Source organism: Propithecus coquereli, unplaced genomic scaffold (assembly GCF_000956105.1).
Source record: "Propithecus coquereli isolate 6110/MARCELLA unplaced genomic scaffold, Pcoq_1.0 Scaffold440, whole genome shotgun sequence".
In the NCBI taxonomy this organism is placed as follows: Eukaryota; Metazoa; Chordata; class Mammalia; order Primates; family Indriidae; genus Propithecus; species Propithecus coquereli.
Window position 1 is genome coordinate 2,090,046 of NW_012150175.1, and position 18,748 is coordinate 2,108,793.

General features: G+C 38.7%; 1 protein-coding gene across 1 annotated transcript in view; it reads right to left on the reverse strand.

The window, feature by feature from the left end:
* ENTPD1 (ectonucleoside triphosphate diphosphohydrolase 1) overlaps window positions 1–14,312 on the reverse strand; it is a 122,535-nt gene extending 108,223 nt beyond the window's left edge. The window contains exon 1 of the mRNA XM_012654462.1: window positions 14,246–14,312. Coding sequence (XP_012509916.1) covers window positions 14,246–14,261 — 16 coding nt within the window. The 5' untranslated portion in view covers window positions 14,262–14,312. The remainder of the gene's footprint in view (window positions 1–14,245) is intronic.
* Between the last annotated feature and the right edge of the window lie 4,436 nt (window positions 14,313–18,748).

The following is an 18,748-nucleotide window of genomic DNA, read 5'->3' on the forward strand; positions in this document are numbered from 1 at the left end:
ACTAAAATGCATTAGGACTCTTTAAAATGCCAAGTGCATAGATACCTAGACCACATCTGAAATGTGATTTTTCTACTCTCCCCCTCCCCGCCCTAATCCTCCCTTAAAGTGCAGAGTCCTGCAAACCATTGGGTTTTGCAAACAGATATGCCCTCTGAAGCCATAATACAGTTCTGGGAAGAGCGATCATAGGCAGGGGCCTGAGGTTTGGGCTGTCTTTGCAATCTGAATCCTGGAACAAACTTTTTCAGAAAGACACAATTGAAAAAGACCACACTTCCTGGCCCTGAAGAGCCTCTGGTTTTTCTTTCATGGAAAATGTTTGCAATCTGGATAGTCTGTCAACACCAGGGAGTTACACGTCTTCCTGTAAATGTTTCCATTCCTAAAAGACTTTACAGGTAGCTGATAGTAGAGGTATAAATAGAATACAGAGCAGAGAAACAGGCTATTTGTAGCTGAAGTGAACATTTGTTGTTATTGTCTGCCAAGAGTCCATTTCCCCTTTTTCTGGTACAAGGGCTCTAAATTTCCTTTAAGGAACCATATCTCCCTCCATTGCAACCATGTTCTTTGGATGTCACTGATTCCTCCTTAGTTCAGGGAGAGAGGAAGGGCTGGAAACAAGGGGAGGAGAGAGTAGTGGGGCAAAATTCAGGGAAATTTTTATACCCAACACTCCACCAAAAATGTCTTATCAAGGTTACCAACAACCTTCACTGTGATAAATGCTGGAGTTCTCAGTTTCACTTTATTTCACCCATGAGCAGCATTAGACCCAGATGACCACTTCCTCTTCTTGAAACACTTTTCTCTACTTGGCTCCCAGGACACCATACTCTCCTACTTTATTCCTCTCCCCCAACCCCCACAAATACACTTGCTCAGTCTTCTTGGATGGTTTCTCCTCTTGTCCCTAACCTTTAAAGCTGGAGCATCCCAAGACTCAGTCCTTGGAACATTTTTTCTTTTATATCTACACTCACTCATCCAGTCCTGTTACATTTAAGTCCAGTGTCACTGAGTTTAAACCCCACCTGATGACTCAAATTTATATCTCTAGCCCAATCTTCTCCCTTAAACTCCAAATTTGTATATCCATCTTCTCTATTCAAAATCCCCATGCTGTGACCTAACTTCTAGCCCTCAATTATAAAACAAATGAGAAACTAAACCAGTTCAATGGAAAAAAATGATTGGTGAGACATGTCCCTTTATTTAAGTGAAAAGATCTTGGCCAATTAACTTTGAGGCAGGCTATTTCAGTCATAGAAAGATAACAGAGAAGAAAGAGAGAAGACAGATGTCTTTATATTTCTCTTAAAAATAACATCTTACCTTAAAGCAAAGAAAAAACAGAGGCTAAATAAAGCCCAGAAAAATAGGTAAGACTGGGCTCAGTGTTACTCCAGATCTGTGTTTAATATGTTTCCAATGATGATTTAAAAAAGAAAGAAAGAAATCCCCATGTCAAATAGGCATTTCAAACTTAACACAGCCAAAACTGAGATCCTGATCTTCCCACATAAACCTCTTCCTTCTATAGTCTTCTCATTTCAACCCAAGACATCTCTATTCTTCTAGTTCCTTGGAAGGCCAAAAACCTTAGAGTCAAGTTTCCTTCTCTCTTTGTTTTCCATCCAATCCAATTAAGAAATTCTATTGGCTCTGTCTTCAAAATAGATCCAAAATCCAATCACTTCTCACCATTTCTACTGCTACCTAGAAATGGACACCATTTCTCACCTGTATTATTGCAGTAGTTTCACAACTGGCCTCTCTCCTTTAGGTCTATAGACCCTTTAGGTCTATTCTCTACAATGCAGCCAGAGTGACCCTATTAAAACATAAATTAAATAAGGTCACTCCACTGCTCAAGACCCACAGTGGTTTCCCATTGCTCTATAATTAAAAGCCAAAGGCTCTACAGTGACCTGAAGACCCTAGGTATTCTCTTTAGGCCAAACCTCCCGCTCAGCTCTCACCTCCTTGCTCTTTCCACTCCAACCACACTGGATTCCTTGTAGTTCCTTAAACACCTAATTTCTCTTCAGGACTTTATATTGCTGCCTGGAATGTTCTTCCCAGAAATAGCCACACTGGCAGCCATGTGTTTTACCATGAGTATAAAGAGGTCTTAGAACTGTTATCTAACCAAGGCTCTGGAAAAGTGCTGAGCAGTAGAATAGGAATTTACTCCCCAATTCAACAGACGTTTCCTCTCCATGGAGAAAGGGCCAAAGAAAGAAAATGGGTCCTTCATGAATGCCTTTATGCCTCTGGACAATGATATAGACAGAATTCTGACAGCCCTAGTCTCTTTATCCTCTGAAACATGACTACTGTATATGACAAGAGGACTTTTGCCTTCTTTCCTGTACCTGAGTCAGCCTTTCTGCCTAGAGGATTTAGATGTCTTCCCACACTTAGATAGGGATCTAGTGTTAGGTGATGGCATTCTTCCAAGATCCAAACAGAATCTGAGGAAGCCATGGACAGAGTAAATATTCCAGTCATTTCTAACATTAGACTGGGATGACTCTACCCTAATGCTTCCTTAAATCCTTTTTAGAATAAAGTGAAAAGCATATGCATTCATTTGTACAAACATACAAAAGGAACCTCTTTCTTTCAAGGATAAGGCCTTAGATTAAATAAATTTTGCATGAAAGTATAAAGAAGAATGAAGAAAAAGCTTGCCTCCAAAATAGATATGATTCAGGAAAGAGAGGGAAGTCTTTCTTTGTTTGTCTTTTTAACTATATACAAAAGGACGTTGCTATGAGAACAGACTAAGATAAAAGATTTCAGGGAAGCCAAAAACACTGTAGCCGAATGAAAGTTTATACTGGAGATAATTAAGGAAAATTCAATCAGTGACGTAGAAGAAAATCTTAGGAAAATATTCTCAGAGTGCAGTGAAAAATAAATGAAGGAAAGGAAGGGAAGAAAAAAGGAAGGAAGGAAGGAAGGAGAAAGGAAAAAAAGAAATACGAAGTTTAGAGATAAAAGATCCAAATAATAGGTCCCTGAAGAAGAAAAAAACAAAGCAGGAGCATCAATCAAAGTCATGACAGAAGAAATCTTTCTTGCTCCAAAAGAAGTCCTGAATTTGCAAATCAAGAAGGTTTTACCACTTGCCAGGCAAAATCTAAAGGAAGTCTATATCCAGCGGTCAAAATTATAAATTTCAGGAATAGGGAACAAAAACCATTCAGGCTCAGCCTGAGCAAGAGCGAGACCCCATCTCTACTAAAATTAGAAAGAAATTAATTGGACAACTAAAAATACATAGAAAAAAATTAGCCAGGCATGGTGGCGCATGCCTGTAGTCCCAGCCACTCGGGAGGCTGAGGCAGGAGGATAGCTTGAGCCCAGGAGTTTGAGGTTGCTGTGAGCTAGGCTGACGCCATGGCACTCTAGCCCGGGCAACACAGTGAGACTCTGTCTCAAAAAAAAAACCATTCAGGCTGAAAAACAGCTGTTCTCAACTTGTTAGTCCATTTTATGCTGCTATAATAGACTAAGTAATTTATAAACAATAGAAGTTTACTTGGTTTATAGTTGTAGAGACTGGGAAGTTCAATATCAAGGGACCAGCAGCTGTTGAGGCCCTTCTTGCTACATCATCCCATTGCAGAAGGCAAAGGGCAGGAGAGCATGAAAGCTAGAGATCAAACTTGCAGCCTCAAGCCCTTTAAAATTTACATTAATCCATTCACGACGGTGGAGCCCTCATTACTTAAACACCTCCCATCAAGCCCCACCTCCCAGCACTGTTGTATTGGGATTAAGTTTTGAAAACATACTTTTGGGGGGACACATTCAAACTACAACAACTTCTTTACAGCATCAAACTTCTCAAGACAGTGGAGGAATATCTCCAATGACTTGAGCAGGAAAGATTGCTATATTTAAGATAAGTTGTCGCTATTTTACCACACTTATGCCTTTACTAAAAAATTATTTTCCTATGATTATTAGATCATTATGAAAGGCATGGAGGGATGAGCTTGATTATTAGTATCTAAATAAAATGGAAAGCCTCTGTGAAATAAATGACTAATAGAATTTTCGATATTGGAGTTTATAACATTATCATACTAAATATTTAAAATAAGAAAGGAGGACACAAGGAAGCAAAAGCTCTTAATCCTTCTTTCATAACAGGGTTCAGAAGTTACTCATTTTCACTTTGAAATTAAGATAAATTTAAGCTAAGGACTGCTTTTCTTTTAACTTAAGATTTCCTCAGGTAGAATTAAAAATAAGATGTCTGTTATGCACAGCTCTGTAGAAACATATGTGAAAACAAATAACAAAAGCCCAGAGTCTGTATAACAAAAAGCATAATAGGAGAAAACATTAAATACCAGGGAGAATAAAACAAGAATGGCAGATAAAATAAATGTGAACTCTTTAAATTCCTCTATTAAAACAGAGACTCAGCAGGGCGTGGTGGCTCACGCCTATAATCCTAGCACTCTGGGAGGCCAAGGCGGGTGGATCATTTGAGCTCAGGAGTTCAAGACCAGCGGGAGAATAGAATTTAAGACAAACAAAGTGGATGAAGGGGTTATCTAATATTTCATCAAACTATGGACTATAAAGACTGTATAAAACATGAATAGAGGTGAATTGTATTGTATTAAGTGTACCTTAATTGTATTACGAGCATGAAGTCATTGTTATTGAAGCACTGCTAAAGAATCTATAAGGAGTATATTGTTGGGGGCAATTGAGGTAATTAAAACTATGATAACAAGCCAAAAATGAAATTTTAAAACAACTACATTTATAATAGCATCAAAAAGGGACTGCACCAATAAATATGCTTATCTCTTTCAAAAAAAACCCAAAATACTTAGAAATGAATTTAATAAAAGAAATCTAGAACTTATACTCTGAAAACTACAAAATGTAATTGAAGAAAATTAAATAAGACCAAATAAATATAATAGATATCACACATTTGTGGATTGGAAAGCTTAATATTTTTAAGATGGCAGTATTCTCCCAAACAGATTTACATATTTGATGCAATCTCCATCAAAATCTCTGCTGGCTTCTTTTCGGAAATTGGTAAGCTGATCTTAAAATTTATTTGGAAATTTAAGGAACTATCATAGCCAAAACAATATTATAAAAGAAAAATAAAATTGGAGGACTCACACTCCTGATTTCAAAACTTACTACAAAGCTATAATAATCAAGACTGTGTGGAACTGACATAGGGATAGATATATGGATCAGTAGTAGAACTGAAAGTCCAGAAATAAACCCTCACATTTATAGTAAACTGATTTTCAACAAGGGTGCCAAGACAATTCTCTGGATAAAAGAATAGTCTTTTCAACAAATGGTGCTGGAACAACTGGATATTCACATACAAAAAAAATGAAGCTGAATCTCTACCTCATAACATATACAAAAATTAACTCAAATTGGATCAAAAACCTAAATGTAAGGACTATAAAACTCTTCAAACAAACTATAAAACTCTTTGAAGAAAATATAGGCATACATCTTCGTGACTTTGGATTAGACTATGGTTTCTTAAATATGACAACAAGAACAAAAACAACCAAAGAAAATATAGATAGATTGGACATCATCAAAATGTAAAACTTTTGTGCTGCAAACAACACCGTCAAGAAAGTGAAAAGACAACCTACAGAATGGGAGAAAATGTTTGTAAATCATATATCTTAAAAAGATATATAAAAGATACATAAAGAATCATTACAACTCATAATAAAAAGACAAACCAATTTAAAAATGAGCAAAGGATCTGAATAGATATTTCTCCGAAAAAGATACACAAATGCCCACTAAGCACATAAATAGATGTTCAAAACCATCAGCCATCAGGGAAATGCAAATCAAAACCATAATGAGATACCACTTCATACTCATTAGCAAGGCTATAATCAAAGACAGATAGATAATAACAAGTGTTGGCAAGGATATGGGGAAATTGGAATCACCATACACTGCTGGTGGGTACAGCTACTTTACAAAAAAGTCTGGCAGTTCCTCAAATGATTAAACATAGACATATGAGTGACCCAGCAATTCCACTCCTATGTATATACCCAAGAGAAATTAAAAACATAAGTCCACTCAAAAATTTGTACATGCATGTTCATAGCAGCATTATTCATAATGCCAAAAAGCAGAAACAACCCAAATATTCATCAACTGATGAATGATAAATAAAATGTGGTATATCCATTTAATACAATATATAATATGAAATCAATGTCCAGAAAAGGCAAAACTGTAGAGACAGAAAGTAGACTGGTGTTTGCCTAGCCAGGATTCAGAAGAAAGGTGGGGAGCAGGTAGGGAGAAAATGGAGAGTGATCGTTAATGGGTATAGGGTTTCTTTTCAGGATAATAAAATGTTCTAAAATTGATTGTGGTGGTGCTGGTGCACAATTCTGTGAATATACCCAAAACCACTGAATTGTATGGTATGTGAATCATTTAATATATCTCTCCCAATAATAATAAGATCAACAACTATGGATTTGAATCTCAACTTCAACACTTACCAGTCTTATGAAGTGAGACTTTAAGTAAGCTACTTAACTACCTATTCCTCAGTTTCTCATCTGTAAGATAGGGACAGTAAATAGTATAATACCAACCTCACAGGACCGTTTGAGAACTGAATTAACATCCGTAAGGTGATTAGACCAGTGTATGGCCCAATGCACACTATAAACCTGTATGTTAAGGAACTAAAGCCACCACCACTTTCATTTATTAAATATTTATTGTATCAGTTTACTATGGCTGCTGTAACAAATTACCACAAACCTAGTGGCTTAAGACAACACACGTTTATTCTCTTATAGTTCTGAGAATCTGAAGCCTGAAATCAGTTTCACTGGACTGAAATCAAGGTGTCCATGGACTAAACTCCCTCCAAAGCTACAGAGGAGACCAATTTCCTTGCCTTTTTCTGTTTATAGAGCTGCATTCCTTGTATGTCTTGACTTCCCCCAACTTTAAGCCAGTGACATAGCATCTTGCTTCAGTGGTCACACTGCCTTCTTCTGTGTTAAACCTCCCTCTTCCTCCCCCTTATAAAGACACTGTGATTGCCTACCTGGATAATCCAGGGTAATCTCTCTATCTCAAAATCCTTAACTTAGTCACATCCACAAAAACCCTTTTCCACATAAGGTAACATTCATACATTCTAGCGATTAAGATCTAGAATACCTTTGCAGCCTACCACGGTTACTATCTTAGCCAAAAAAGAAGAAAAAGAAAAAAGAATCTATGAAAAAAAATCTTATGATTATTTCTAAGCATACCAAAGACATTAAGCAAAAGACAGTAGCAACATTTGATAAGCTTAAATTAGAAACTATGAGTACTGAACTATTAATATTCTATTTACCCACACTTGTTGACTGGAAACTTTCCCTTCCATGACTTTGCAGAGCAATACCTAAAAAATTATTTTGCTGATGACACGTCTCTTCAGATGTCTTTCTGTGCATGTGTCTGAGCAATACCATTCTGATTTAATAGCTCAAAGATCTGGATACCCACCTCCTAAATCCTGCCAACCCCACCTTTTGATTCTGGCCTCCTGGGGCCTGCTGTTATTTGGGGCTTGGTAATTTTTGCCACACCCATTCCATATTACCTACAGTTATGCAGCCACACAAGGCTCAGCTCCTAAGATACTATATGAAAATGTTGCCTCATCTTCCTTCATCTTTGCCAAGTCTTCGTGGAATTACTCCTTCTCTGCATTACTTTACCTTCCTTTTATATTCCCAACTACATAGCCACAATAAAAAATATTCATCTCATTTTTGGGGGGGAACTGAAATTCTCATGAGTATCAATAAAGTGTACAAAAGTAAATGTATATACACTATAATTTTACATAGGAGAATAATATAGTTAGGGATAGATTACTGTACAATTGAAAAGCCTGGATTTATTAGTAAATATCCAATTTTATATCTTAAAAACAATATATCTTATTCACAAGTATTTACAAATTTATACAAATCCACGAAATGCTTAGTTACCAGAAAACCTCAAAAATTATAAAGCCATATACTCTAACCATGATGAAATAAAATGAAAAAATAATAATCTAAACAGAAATAAAAATCATTTAGGAATTTAAAAAATTATTATCCTGGATTAAAGAGGCAATAAAAATGCAACATCAAGTTACTTAAAAAACAACACTATATATAAAAATGTGTTGAATCTATTCATAGCTATAATTCTCTTTATTAAAAAAACATTAAGAGTAGATTCAGAAAAACTATTACAAATATGGCAGAAAAACTTGAATATCTTATGTGATGAAGCACTCACATAAGTTAACTTAAATAAAGTCCAAATAAGTTATAAACCTGCAAAAGATGTAAATAGCATACAAAAGAAGCAGCACATCATGTGAGAAATGTCAAATTTACTAGAATTAAATGCAAACAAAAAAAAATCTAAAAGTGGATAAGATTATTTAAAAACAAAAACATCAAAACTATCAGAGATGCAGCAAAACAGGAACTGCCTGTGGAAGCATGAAGCATCCACTCTTTAGGAAAGCAACTTGGCAACAATAATCAAGGATTTTTAAAAACATTAACAAGTTTTAATCCAGTAATTCTACTTCTGGGATCCTATCCTCAGAGTGCAATCCTACATATGGAAAAAAACTTCCTGCACAAAGACATTTATTGGAAATGGAAACAACCTCAATGTTCAATAACAGGGGAATTGTTAAATAAACTATGTAACTATAAAAATCATGCTAACAAAGACTATTGCTATAAAATGGAAAATACTTGTGCTTCACTGCTACAGTAAAAGCCAGGCTTTAAAACTGTATATACAGCCTAATGATCATGGTGCCATCTCATAATTTTTCAAGGTTCTACTCAAGTAAATGTCAATGAGAGAAACAACCCAGGCATAGTAAAAAGAAACTGCAAGGAAATACACCAAATAGCACAAGCGACTGTTTTTCTTCCCTTCCCTAATCTTTATCATCATGTTCTCTTTAATGGGGATGCGCTATATTACTTACATTATCATGCACATAAAGGAATTATTCACATTCTTCCTATGAATCAAAAGAAAACACCTCTTTATGTAGAGCAAGTACTGCCATTGTTCCTGGGTCTCTAAAGTCATTTTGATACTCTAGCACAAAAACTGCAAGTTGCATACATGTTAGACAACTTCTACCCTACACTCTTTCCTCCAGCAACTTCTTTTCTCCTCACAATCCCAAGTTTCCAGACCTAAAGAATTTTCATCGGTCCTCTCTGCACCCACTTTCCTTCCTTTGCACCTAGGATGATTCCCACCTCTCCTGTGCAGAAAGGGAACAATTCCCTGATCCCAATCTCAGAGCCCTGAGTCTCTGCTATCCCCAGCTCCCTGTTCTGTCCCAGTACTTCTCAAGTTGGTGGCAGAGAATAAGGGAAGCTCAGGGAAAGTTGGAGCCATGTAGAAAAGGTGGAAATATTTAGGAAATCCAACAAAAGGCCTTTTTGCCTAACAAGAGTTTGTGTGTGCTGATGATTCAGATTTGTTTCTAGGATTTGGCAAATTGGGGGCCTCAATTTCCTCTTCTAGATTGTGTATTTGCTGAATGAATAAATGAATCAGGCTTCCCATCATCCTGCACTGAAAGCTGATCAGTATGACTCAAAGTGGTAACTTGGTAGCAGGTGTGGGAGCAGGACTTGGTTAGTTGGTACCAAAATAAGCCCTGAGACCAAAGCATGGAGTGACCCTTTAAAATTGCTAGTCAAAGTGTGGCCTATGGAGGGGCAGCATTACCATTACCTGGGAACTTGTTAGAAATGCAGAAACTCACACCCCACCCCACAGCTACTGGATCAAAATCTGCATTTTAACAAGATTTCCAATGATGGATGTGCATGTTAAAGTTTGAGAGGCACTTCCTCAGAACACACACACACACACAATCACCAAGACAAAAATTAGTGCCTTGGCTCTTCCAGGATTCCATCGAACCATCAAGATGTTTGATGATTCTTCACTACAGGGGCTGCCCTTGATTTTGGCTTCCCTCCAAAATGTTTCAAAGAACAGACTCCATGCGATTTACCCCAGGCTTCACCTTCGCTCTGCACAGGCTGAGCCCAGCACCGCTGGACAGTAGAGGCGGGAATAAATGCTACTGCTGTTGAGTACCATTACTGATTATGAACAGCAGAGAAGCAACCAAAAACACAACATAAGGGAGAAAACACTCTTAAAATGAGGTTTGGTCAAGTAAAAGCATGCCAATCACAATCACGTGTAAAAGCCATCTACCAGATGTACATTATCACCATGCAGGACAATCATGATTAAAGAAATCATTTAACATGCTGATTACTTTGTAAAGGTTTATTTGGTTACATGACTCATAGTCAAGGATAAACTCTGGACTTCTGCCTTCAAATCTCCAAGATGGACAGGAAAATAGATTGCCTGTTCAGAACTTGGAAAAGGAGAAGGAACTTTTTATTCTTAAATCTAGGCTGTAGTTTTGGTAAAAGGAGAAAAGATCTTTAGGCATTGCTTGGCAGCGAAGGGGCCTGTCATGGACACCAGACTCTATACATCTTTCTAGTTCCAAATGAAGTATCCCATCCCCACCCTTTGAGAAGTTTTCGCAGAAGGCATCACTCCCTGTTTTGTTTCTAATGGCATTTTCATTATTTTTTTTGAGAGGGGTCTCACTATGTAGCCCAGGCTGTAGTGCAGTGGCTAGTCACAGGCACAATCATAGTGAACTACAGCCTCAAACTTGTGGACTCAAGCAATCCTCCTGATTCAGCCTCCTTAGTAGATGGGACTACTAGGCACATGCCACAGTGCCATTGCACTTTCTGTAGACTTTTATTACAACTCTTAGAGAGGTAGAACTCATCCACTAGGATCCCAGGCTTTGCAGCCTAACTACATGGGTCAAAATTCCCCCTCTGCCTATTACTAGCTATGTGCCCTTGGCTAAGTGACCTCCTTCCACAGCCGTAAGATGCAGAAATCAGTATCATGGAGTTTTTGCGAAGATTATGAAACAATGCATATAAAACATTGTGGTGTCTGGCACATAACAAATAATCAATGTTAGCTGTTGTGATTAGCACTTCACAGAGTCTGGTTTCAATTAGAGTGGGTCGTGAATATGTCTGTCCTCCCAACTAGACCATCAGCAAACTGTTTATATCCCAAGCATCTGGCATAGGGACACACAAATGGTAGACGCACAATAATATTTGTCAAATTGGTTTGAAGGTATGCCAGGAAGAGGAAAGGGAGGGTGCTAGAAAAAAAAACCTTAATGTACTTTATGATTTTACCCAGGGCCAACTTCTGTAGTGTTTGTTTTTCTTTCATTACCAGAGTACATTGTTTCAGACAGCAAGGTTGCTATAAAGTGGGGCTGGGGAGACACTATTTATGGAGCCAGATGTTCTGTTCAGAGATAGCAAAATTGTTCTATGAGGCATCTGAAATACCCAGTTTGGCCCCTGGCTGAACAGGGAGTAGGAGCCGAACCAGGTGCCCTGGTATTGCATCACCTATGAAAAGTATCCACCTGGAAGGGATGCATTTTGTTTTTCAGTGTATCTATTTACGGGGATGTCTTTACAGATTGTGTAAAAGAACTGTATTTGCCTACGGCAAAAATCAAAAGTCCCCTTTTAAACCAGCCTCCTGACTCTTAAATGATCATCAGCTAAAATAACAATACTAAGGTTACTAAATATTTATTTACTGCCCATTAAGAAGCTCAAGGTACTAGTGGCTGACAAGGACCTCATGGACCTGCACAAGAGCCTGGTGTTCACTACCCTCTGGTGAAAGCTTGGCATATTCTCTGAGATAGACACCAACTTCAAAAACCTGTCCCAGGGGCTAGTGAATATGGCTGTCAACCTGACACACAATAAGGACATCAGAGACCTGTTTGTGGACCTTGTGGAGAAGTTTATGGAACTCTGCCACCCTGACCACTGGCCACTAAATGACGTGTGGCTTTTCCTGACTCAGTATTTAACATCTGTCCACTCCCTGGATGGCTTACTGGCGCCAGACCTTCTGGGACTGCTACATGGGCACCATTTGTAGCTGCCTCCTGTGCCTCTATCAGGACTGAGGCCCCTCTCCCACCACCCTGCCCACACTAACAATAAAGTTGCCATGAGTCTGGAGACTGAAGAAAAAATTGCACTAGACACTGCAGTACCAAAGGTGATTAAAGAAATTCCAACTGGGGAGGGGGGTAAGCTGGTATGGAGGGCAGGAATGTGGACAAGTATTATGAGTGCCACCTTAGGCATAAATGGTGAGGTATTGTAGAAACATCCAAAATGGGGCCTGATCTAGGTCTGAATGGTCAGAGAAGGCTTAAAGGGGGGAGTAACACCCAAGATCAGGCTACAAGGAGTGATTTATTCAGCATGTTCTACACACTGGGTCCTGTTCTAAGAACCTTACATGGATCCCTCATTCAGTCCTTACAATACCCCTATGAGACACATGTTATTATTATGTATTTCATTTTACAGATGAGGAAACTGAGGCACAGAGTAAATGGTGGAGCTAGGATTCAAACCAAGGCAGGCTGGCTCCAGACTAAAGGGGAAGGAAAGGGCAGAGGAAAGGGTCCCGCAGCAGTCTGACAGGAAGGAAAGGAGCAGTTCCCTTGGGGAACTGAAAGCAACTCAGTGACGCCCAGTTGGGGGTAGGAACAGAAGTTCAGAGATGACTGGGCTTGCTTTGCAGGTCTCCTCCAGACTTTCAACAACTAGCTGTGTGATTTGTGTCACCTAACCCCAGCCTCAGCTTCTCCCTTTTGTAAAAGGCCATAATAACAATACCTGCTTCTCTACCACAGAGAATGGCCATGAGCACTAAATGAGAAAACTGTACGTGAACTTGATTGCAAAGTACAAATTCCTTCACAGACTTGAGATTTCATCAGTTTCATTTCCCCAAGAGTTTCAAATATTTGCAAAGCTGGAATCTACAATGTCAGGGCACCAGAGAAAGCAGAGCAACGGGGGAGTGGAAAAGCCTTCAGGCTCAGACTGCCCACATCCAAGTTCACCACTTACTACGTGATCCCAAGGCAAGTTACACTCTCAGTACCTCAACTTAATCCGTCATCTGGAAAATGGAGATGATAACGATAGCACTTATCCCATAAGGTTAATGCAACAAATAAATACCACGTGTAATATGTTTAGTACAGCTCCCAGGACAGAATAGAGACTACAACATTAACAGCTATCATTATTATAATCATTAAGAAATGTGTTGGCTACTACATCCTATTCCTACCCATTCTATGCAAATATTAGAAGTTAGAGATGATGAAGAAGGTTTGCAACTCTACACTCCCTCACTGCTGCAGAGATTCTTCCTGGTTTCCACAGGCTGGCAAGCAGCTGGCTCTCCGTCCTGGCAGAAAATGCCCAAAAGAGGTAAAAGACAGAGACTGCACACCATCTGTGCAAACTAGGCTGCTCTTGTAGGTTTTAGACAAAAATCTAAATGTAGTCAGTCAGATATGACCTGCTATTTTAAGACAGAACTATTCTTTTTCCTCTTTCCGCCGTCCCTGGTCCCCCTCCACCCCCCCCATATGAACTCCCCCCACATCTTAAGAAACTTTTAGCTTTTTGAAAGACATACTCTGGTGTCCTGTGGTGACAGCCTCTTGCCACATTAACTTCTCTGTCAACTCACAGCAGAGAAGCCTTTGCTAATTTCACAACAGGAAAGCAAGCAGGAAATTCAAGAACAAAACAAATCTACACACAGAGCCCAGCATCTTCCAGCAAACACACTGAGGTACAGATCCGAGGCGAGATGACTCCCGACTGTAGATGAGGCAGCTGCCTCTTAAACTGCAAGGGGACTGAAAAAAGTTATTTGCATCTAAAAACCCAGATCTGAATACAAATTGTTAATGAATATTCATGAGCCCTTCCAGCTTGCTCCAGAGCCACCCTTAACTACATACAACCCTGGGCTCCGCTTCCTAAAAAGTTTCCCAAAGTTCTTTCTCTGCCTCCTCTCAGAAGGAAGAGGGTGGGAAAGTTCATTCAGGGCTTTTTGCCTCCTGCTCTTTCAAGTACTTGCTTTTGGTCTGGGCTTTTTTTTTTTCCCTCCTCTTTTTTTTTTTTTTTTCCCTTAAGGATTTGGATCAAATCAATTTTGGTCTTACCCTTTATATCTTCCATAAGTAGCAGGCTTTGTTTTCCTCCTCTTTCCTTGGTTTTTTTTTTGTTTGTTTGTTTTGATTTTTTGGTTTTTTTCCCCCCAGCCTCTGCTTGCTGTGGTCCGTCTCAGTGAGAGAGGTACTCAAGGAACAGAGATATAACAGAACCTTGCGCTCGTGGGAGGGGCTAAATTAGCCGGCCCCGTTTCGGAAGGAACTTCAAACCCTGTCTGTTTCATTGACTAGAAATGACAAGATTGGCCGAGGAGTCTGGCAGCTCATTTCCCCAAAGTTACTCGAAGGATTGCCCATGTTGTAACTTTTTATATTCTTGAAGCAATGTATGTTCAAATCTCTCTCCTCCCTCTCTGCCTCCCTCCCTGCTTCATTCCCTCCTCATGTCTCTCTCCCTCTCTTTCTCCCTCCTCTCTCTCTCTCTCTCTCTCTCTCTCTCTCTCTCTCTCTCTCTCTCTCTCTCTCTCTCTCTCTCTCTCTCTCTGTCTCTCCTCTCTCTCTCTCTCTCTCTCTCGCTGTTGCAGAAATCCCCTTCTCTCCCTTGAAAAAGTCATTTTGGCTGCAAGCAAAAAAGCTATTTACTTATTGCAATTATGAAGCCAGATAACAAGAAACTTGTTACCTTGACACTCAATGGAAAAACTGTGAGAGGTAAGAACAGTTCTTCCCACCCCACAAAGCTGATCACTTCTGGTCCCATGATGAGCAATCCCGTTTTGAGGCTCATTAGAGCAAAAGAGCAACGGGTCACCCAAGCAATGGGGACTGCTGCAGGAGAAGCCTAGTTATTGGTTGGAAGGCCAGGTGAGAACACAAAGGAAACTGTTCACTGGGCTGTGGAGCCATGATTTTATGAAAGTCATCCACCATTTCCCTCTTTTGACTTCCTACCTTTGAGTCTCATGAGCATGAATTGCCACGCCCACACTTTGGCAAGATGACCCAAACGCAAATGAGAGGCTGACCAAATTATTTTAAAACTGTGTATACAAAATTATTTTGAAATCAAAACAAAAGCTAACCTTCTGAGAGGAAGGTACGTCCTCAAGTCCCAAGGCCATTTGGCAGCTTCTACCTAGCCTGTCACAAACCTCAGCATTTCAGGTTTCAAAGAAACTTCAGGCATCTAGTCTAACCCAAGGTTAAAGCCATGGAGAGGTTAAGCCACCTGCTAATGTTCACACAGACAGAGAACAGGACGCTGGTCTCTCTCATTTGCTGCCATGCTCCCCAGTACCCAACACGATTTCTCCCGCAGTGTGGGCTCTCAGTAAATATTTGATGAATAATGAATAATTTGATGAATATTTGATGAATTAATGAATGAATAGCAGCAAAGCAGGAACATAGATTTGGTTTCTTGGTTCAAGTTTATATTTTTCTACATTGCCTTTCCAGCGTAAATTTGTGTCTAAAACCAATTATATCATAAGACATTCTTCTGCATATAAACCATTAAGTTTGTAAGCCCTAAGGATTGTTTTTGACTATATATATTTAAAATAAAATTCTCCATTAAACTTTCAGTCATATTTTAATCAGGTCAGGGCTGATATTTTAGTTTAGGCATCACTTATTTTGCACAGTGTCTGGAACACAGTATGTGCTCAATAAATTTTTGATGTTTTAATAAATCTGAAGTTGTATAACAAGACTTTCCTTATATTACTAAATGGTTCATAGTCACAGGATTTTGCATTTATAATAATGACTAATTATACTAAATGAAAAATCCAATGGATGCCTTCTCCAGAATCAGTTTAGGCTACATCTCTAATAATGAATCTTGGTTTGATATCTGTCCTATTGTGGTAAAATTGTTATTAACTGACGTGATGGGATATTTGTAAAACTCAACAATCTTTATAATGGGTTTGTGACTGTTTTTGTACTATTGTTTTGAAGAAAAATTTGAAAAGGAACATGCCCACAAAATATCCTGTGGACTACAGAATGAAAACCAGACCATCAAAGCTAGAAAGAGAAATAAATGATCAAAGGGAATCCAGAATGGCTGATGGGTTAGGCAGGACAAACAAACAGACAAATACCTGAACATGTCAGCGAGAGTCCCACTTTGGGCACTGTGGCAACAGTTCTCTATTTTAAACAAAATTAAAATTCAAAGCAACTCCTATCATGTTCTATTTGGATGTTGTTGACTACAGATTGCTTTGAACAATTGATTCATTCTCTTTTCATTTCATTAGAGAGAGAGAGACACAATCAGGAGTAAAGTATTCTACATAGGCTCATGTGACTCAGCCTTTCCCAGCTTCACTCTTCCATCTGCTTCTGCTGTGGTGGAGTACAAGAAAGAGTCCCCTGGGAGCTCCAGGGCCCCACCCGCCACCTGGGGCATCCAAGTGCTTCTCCTGATGGACCAGAACCAGTCAAAGGTCCCAAAAAACACCACTGCAGCTGGCTCTTTCCTGCAAACACCACCTACTGGCAGGGAGAACAACTTGTACAGCCCATTACAGGATTTACTGACTCAATCATATAGGGTATGGCTGATTCTTACCCACAAGCACAACCTACTGTCTCAAAGATTAAACTGATCATTCACAATATAATTCATATTGTTAAGAAGACAATAGGGCTGGGGAAAAAGAAAGGATTTCAAAGACCTCATCTTACCTCATCAACAAGAAACAGCGAATCTACCCACACACATAGCATACCACCACTACGTCCTACAAATAACTAGCAACTGAGAAAATCACCACACTATGGCTATCTATAACAAAGGTATCCATCCAGAACCTAGACCCCCATCAAAGTACCCAGAAGCAAAGCCAAAGGTCCTTACTCAACACAGGCTACAGATATATGTTGTATGTCTTAAGAGTGAGGGGGGTGGGGAAAGCCCCATCTAAACAAAAGAAAACCCAAAATCAAGAAGTGACAATTGCTCCATATGAGAAGGAATCAGCACAAGAACTCAGGAACTATGAAAAATAAGAGTGAAAGAACACCCCCAAAGGAATGCACCAACTCTCTAGCAATGGATCCCAACCAAAATGAAAATTCTGAAATACCGAAATGACAGATAAAGAATTCCAAATATGGATTGTAAGGAAGCTTGATGAGATCTATGAGAAAATGGAAAACCAACTCAAAGAAACCAAGAAAATAATTCAGGAAATGAATGAAAAATTTACTAAAGAGATAGATATATCAAAAAAAAAACAAATAGAACTTCTGGAAATGAAAAATTCATTTAGGGAAACACAAAACACAATGAAAAGTTTTAAGAATAGACTAGACCAAGCAGAAGAAATAATTTCAGAGCTTGAAGACAAAGTTCTCGAATTAACTCAGTCAGTCAAAAATAAAGAACAAAGGATCAAGAGGAATAAACAAAGTCTACAAGAAATATGGGATTATATAAAATGGACAAATATACAAATCATAGGCATCCCTGAGGATGAAGAAGAAAAAGCAAAAGGCCTGGAAAACCTATTTGAGTGAATAATAGAATAAAACTTCCCTGGTCTTGCTAGAGATTTAGACATCGAGATACAAGAAGCCCAATGAACACCTGGGAGATTCATTGCAAAAAAGACATTACCAAGGCTTATAGTCATCAGACTAGCCAAAATCAGTGCAAAGGAGGAAGTCCTGTGAGTTGTGAGGTGAATAGAGCAAGTAACTTACAAAGGAAAACCCATCAGACTAACAGCAGATTTCTCAACAGAAACCTTACAAGTCAGAAAGGAATGAAGTCCCATCTTTAGTCTCCTTAAACAAAGTAACTACCAGCCAACAATTTTGTATCCTGCAAAACTATCAATAAGTTTCATAAATGAAGGAGAAATAAAGTCTTTCCCAGACAAGCAAACACTAAGGGAATTTGTTAATACTAGGCCTGCCCTACAGGAGATGCTCAAAAGTATATTATACAAGCAATAGCACAACAGGTGCCCACTAGTGTAAAAACACCCAAAAGTTATAACTCATGGCTCTAACAAAACAATAGCACAAGACAGAAAACAAAGCAATAAGGTGTCATCCAACAGATTGTATCCAACAGAACAGTATCCCACATATCAATACTAATACTCAATGTAAACAGTCTGAACGTCCCCACTTAAAAGATATAGAGTGGCCGAATGAATGAAAAAACACAACAAAAGTATCTGTCATCACTAAGAAACACATTTAAACCATAAAGGACTCACACAGTCTCAAGGTAAAGGTATGGAAAAAATATTCTATGCAAATGGAAACCAAAAGAGAACAGGTGTAGTCATTCTCATATCACATAAAATAGACTTTAAATCAACAATGGTAAAGAAAGAAAAAACTAGTCATTATATAATGGTAAAAGGAGAAATTCAACACAAGTACATAACAATCCTAAGTATATATGCACCTAACACAGGAGTTCCTAGTTACATAAAGCAAATTTTTCTAGATAAAAGCAAAGAAATAAACAGTAGCACCTAAATTGCTGGGGACATAAACACTCCACTGACAGAACTGGACACA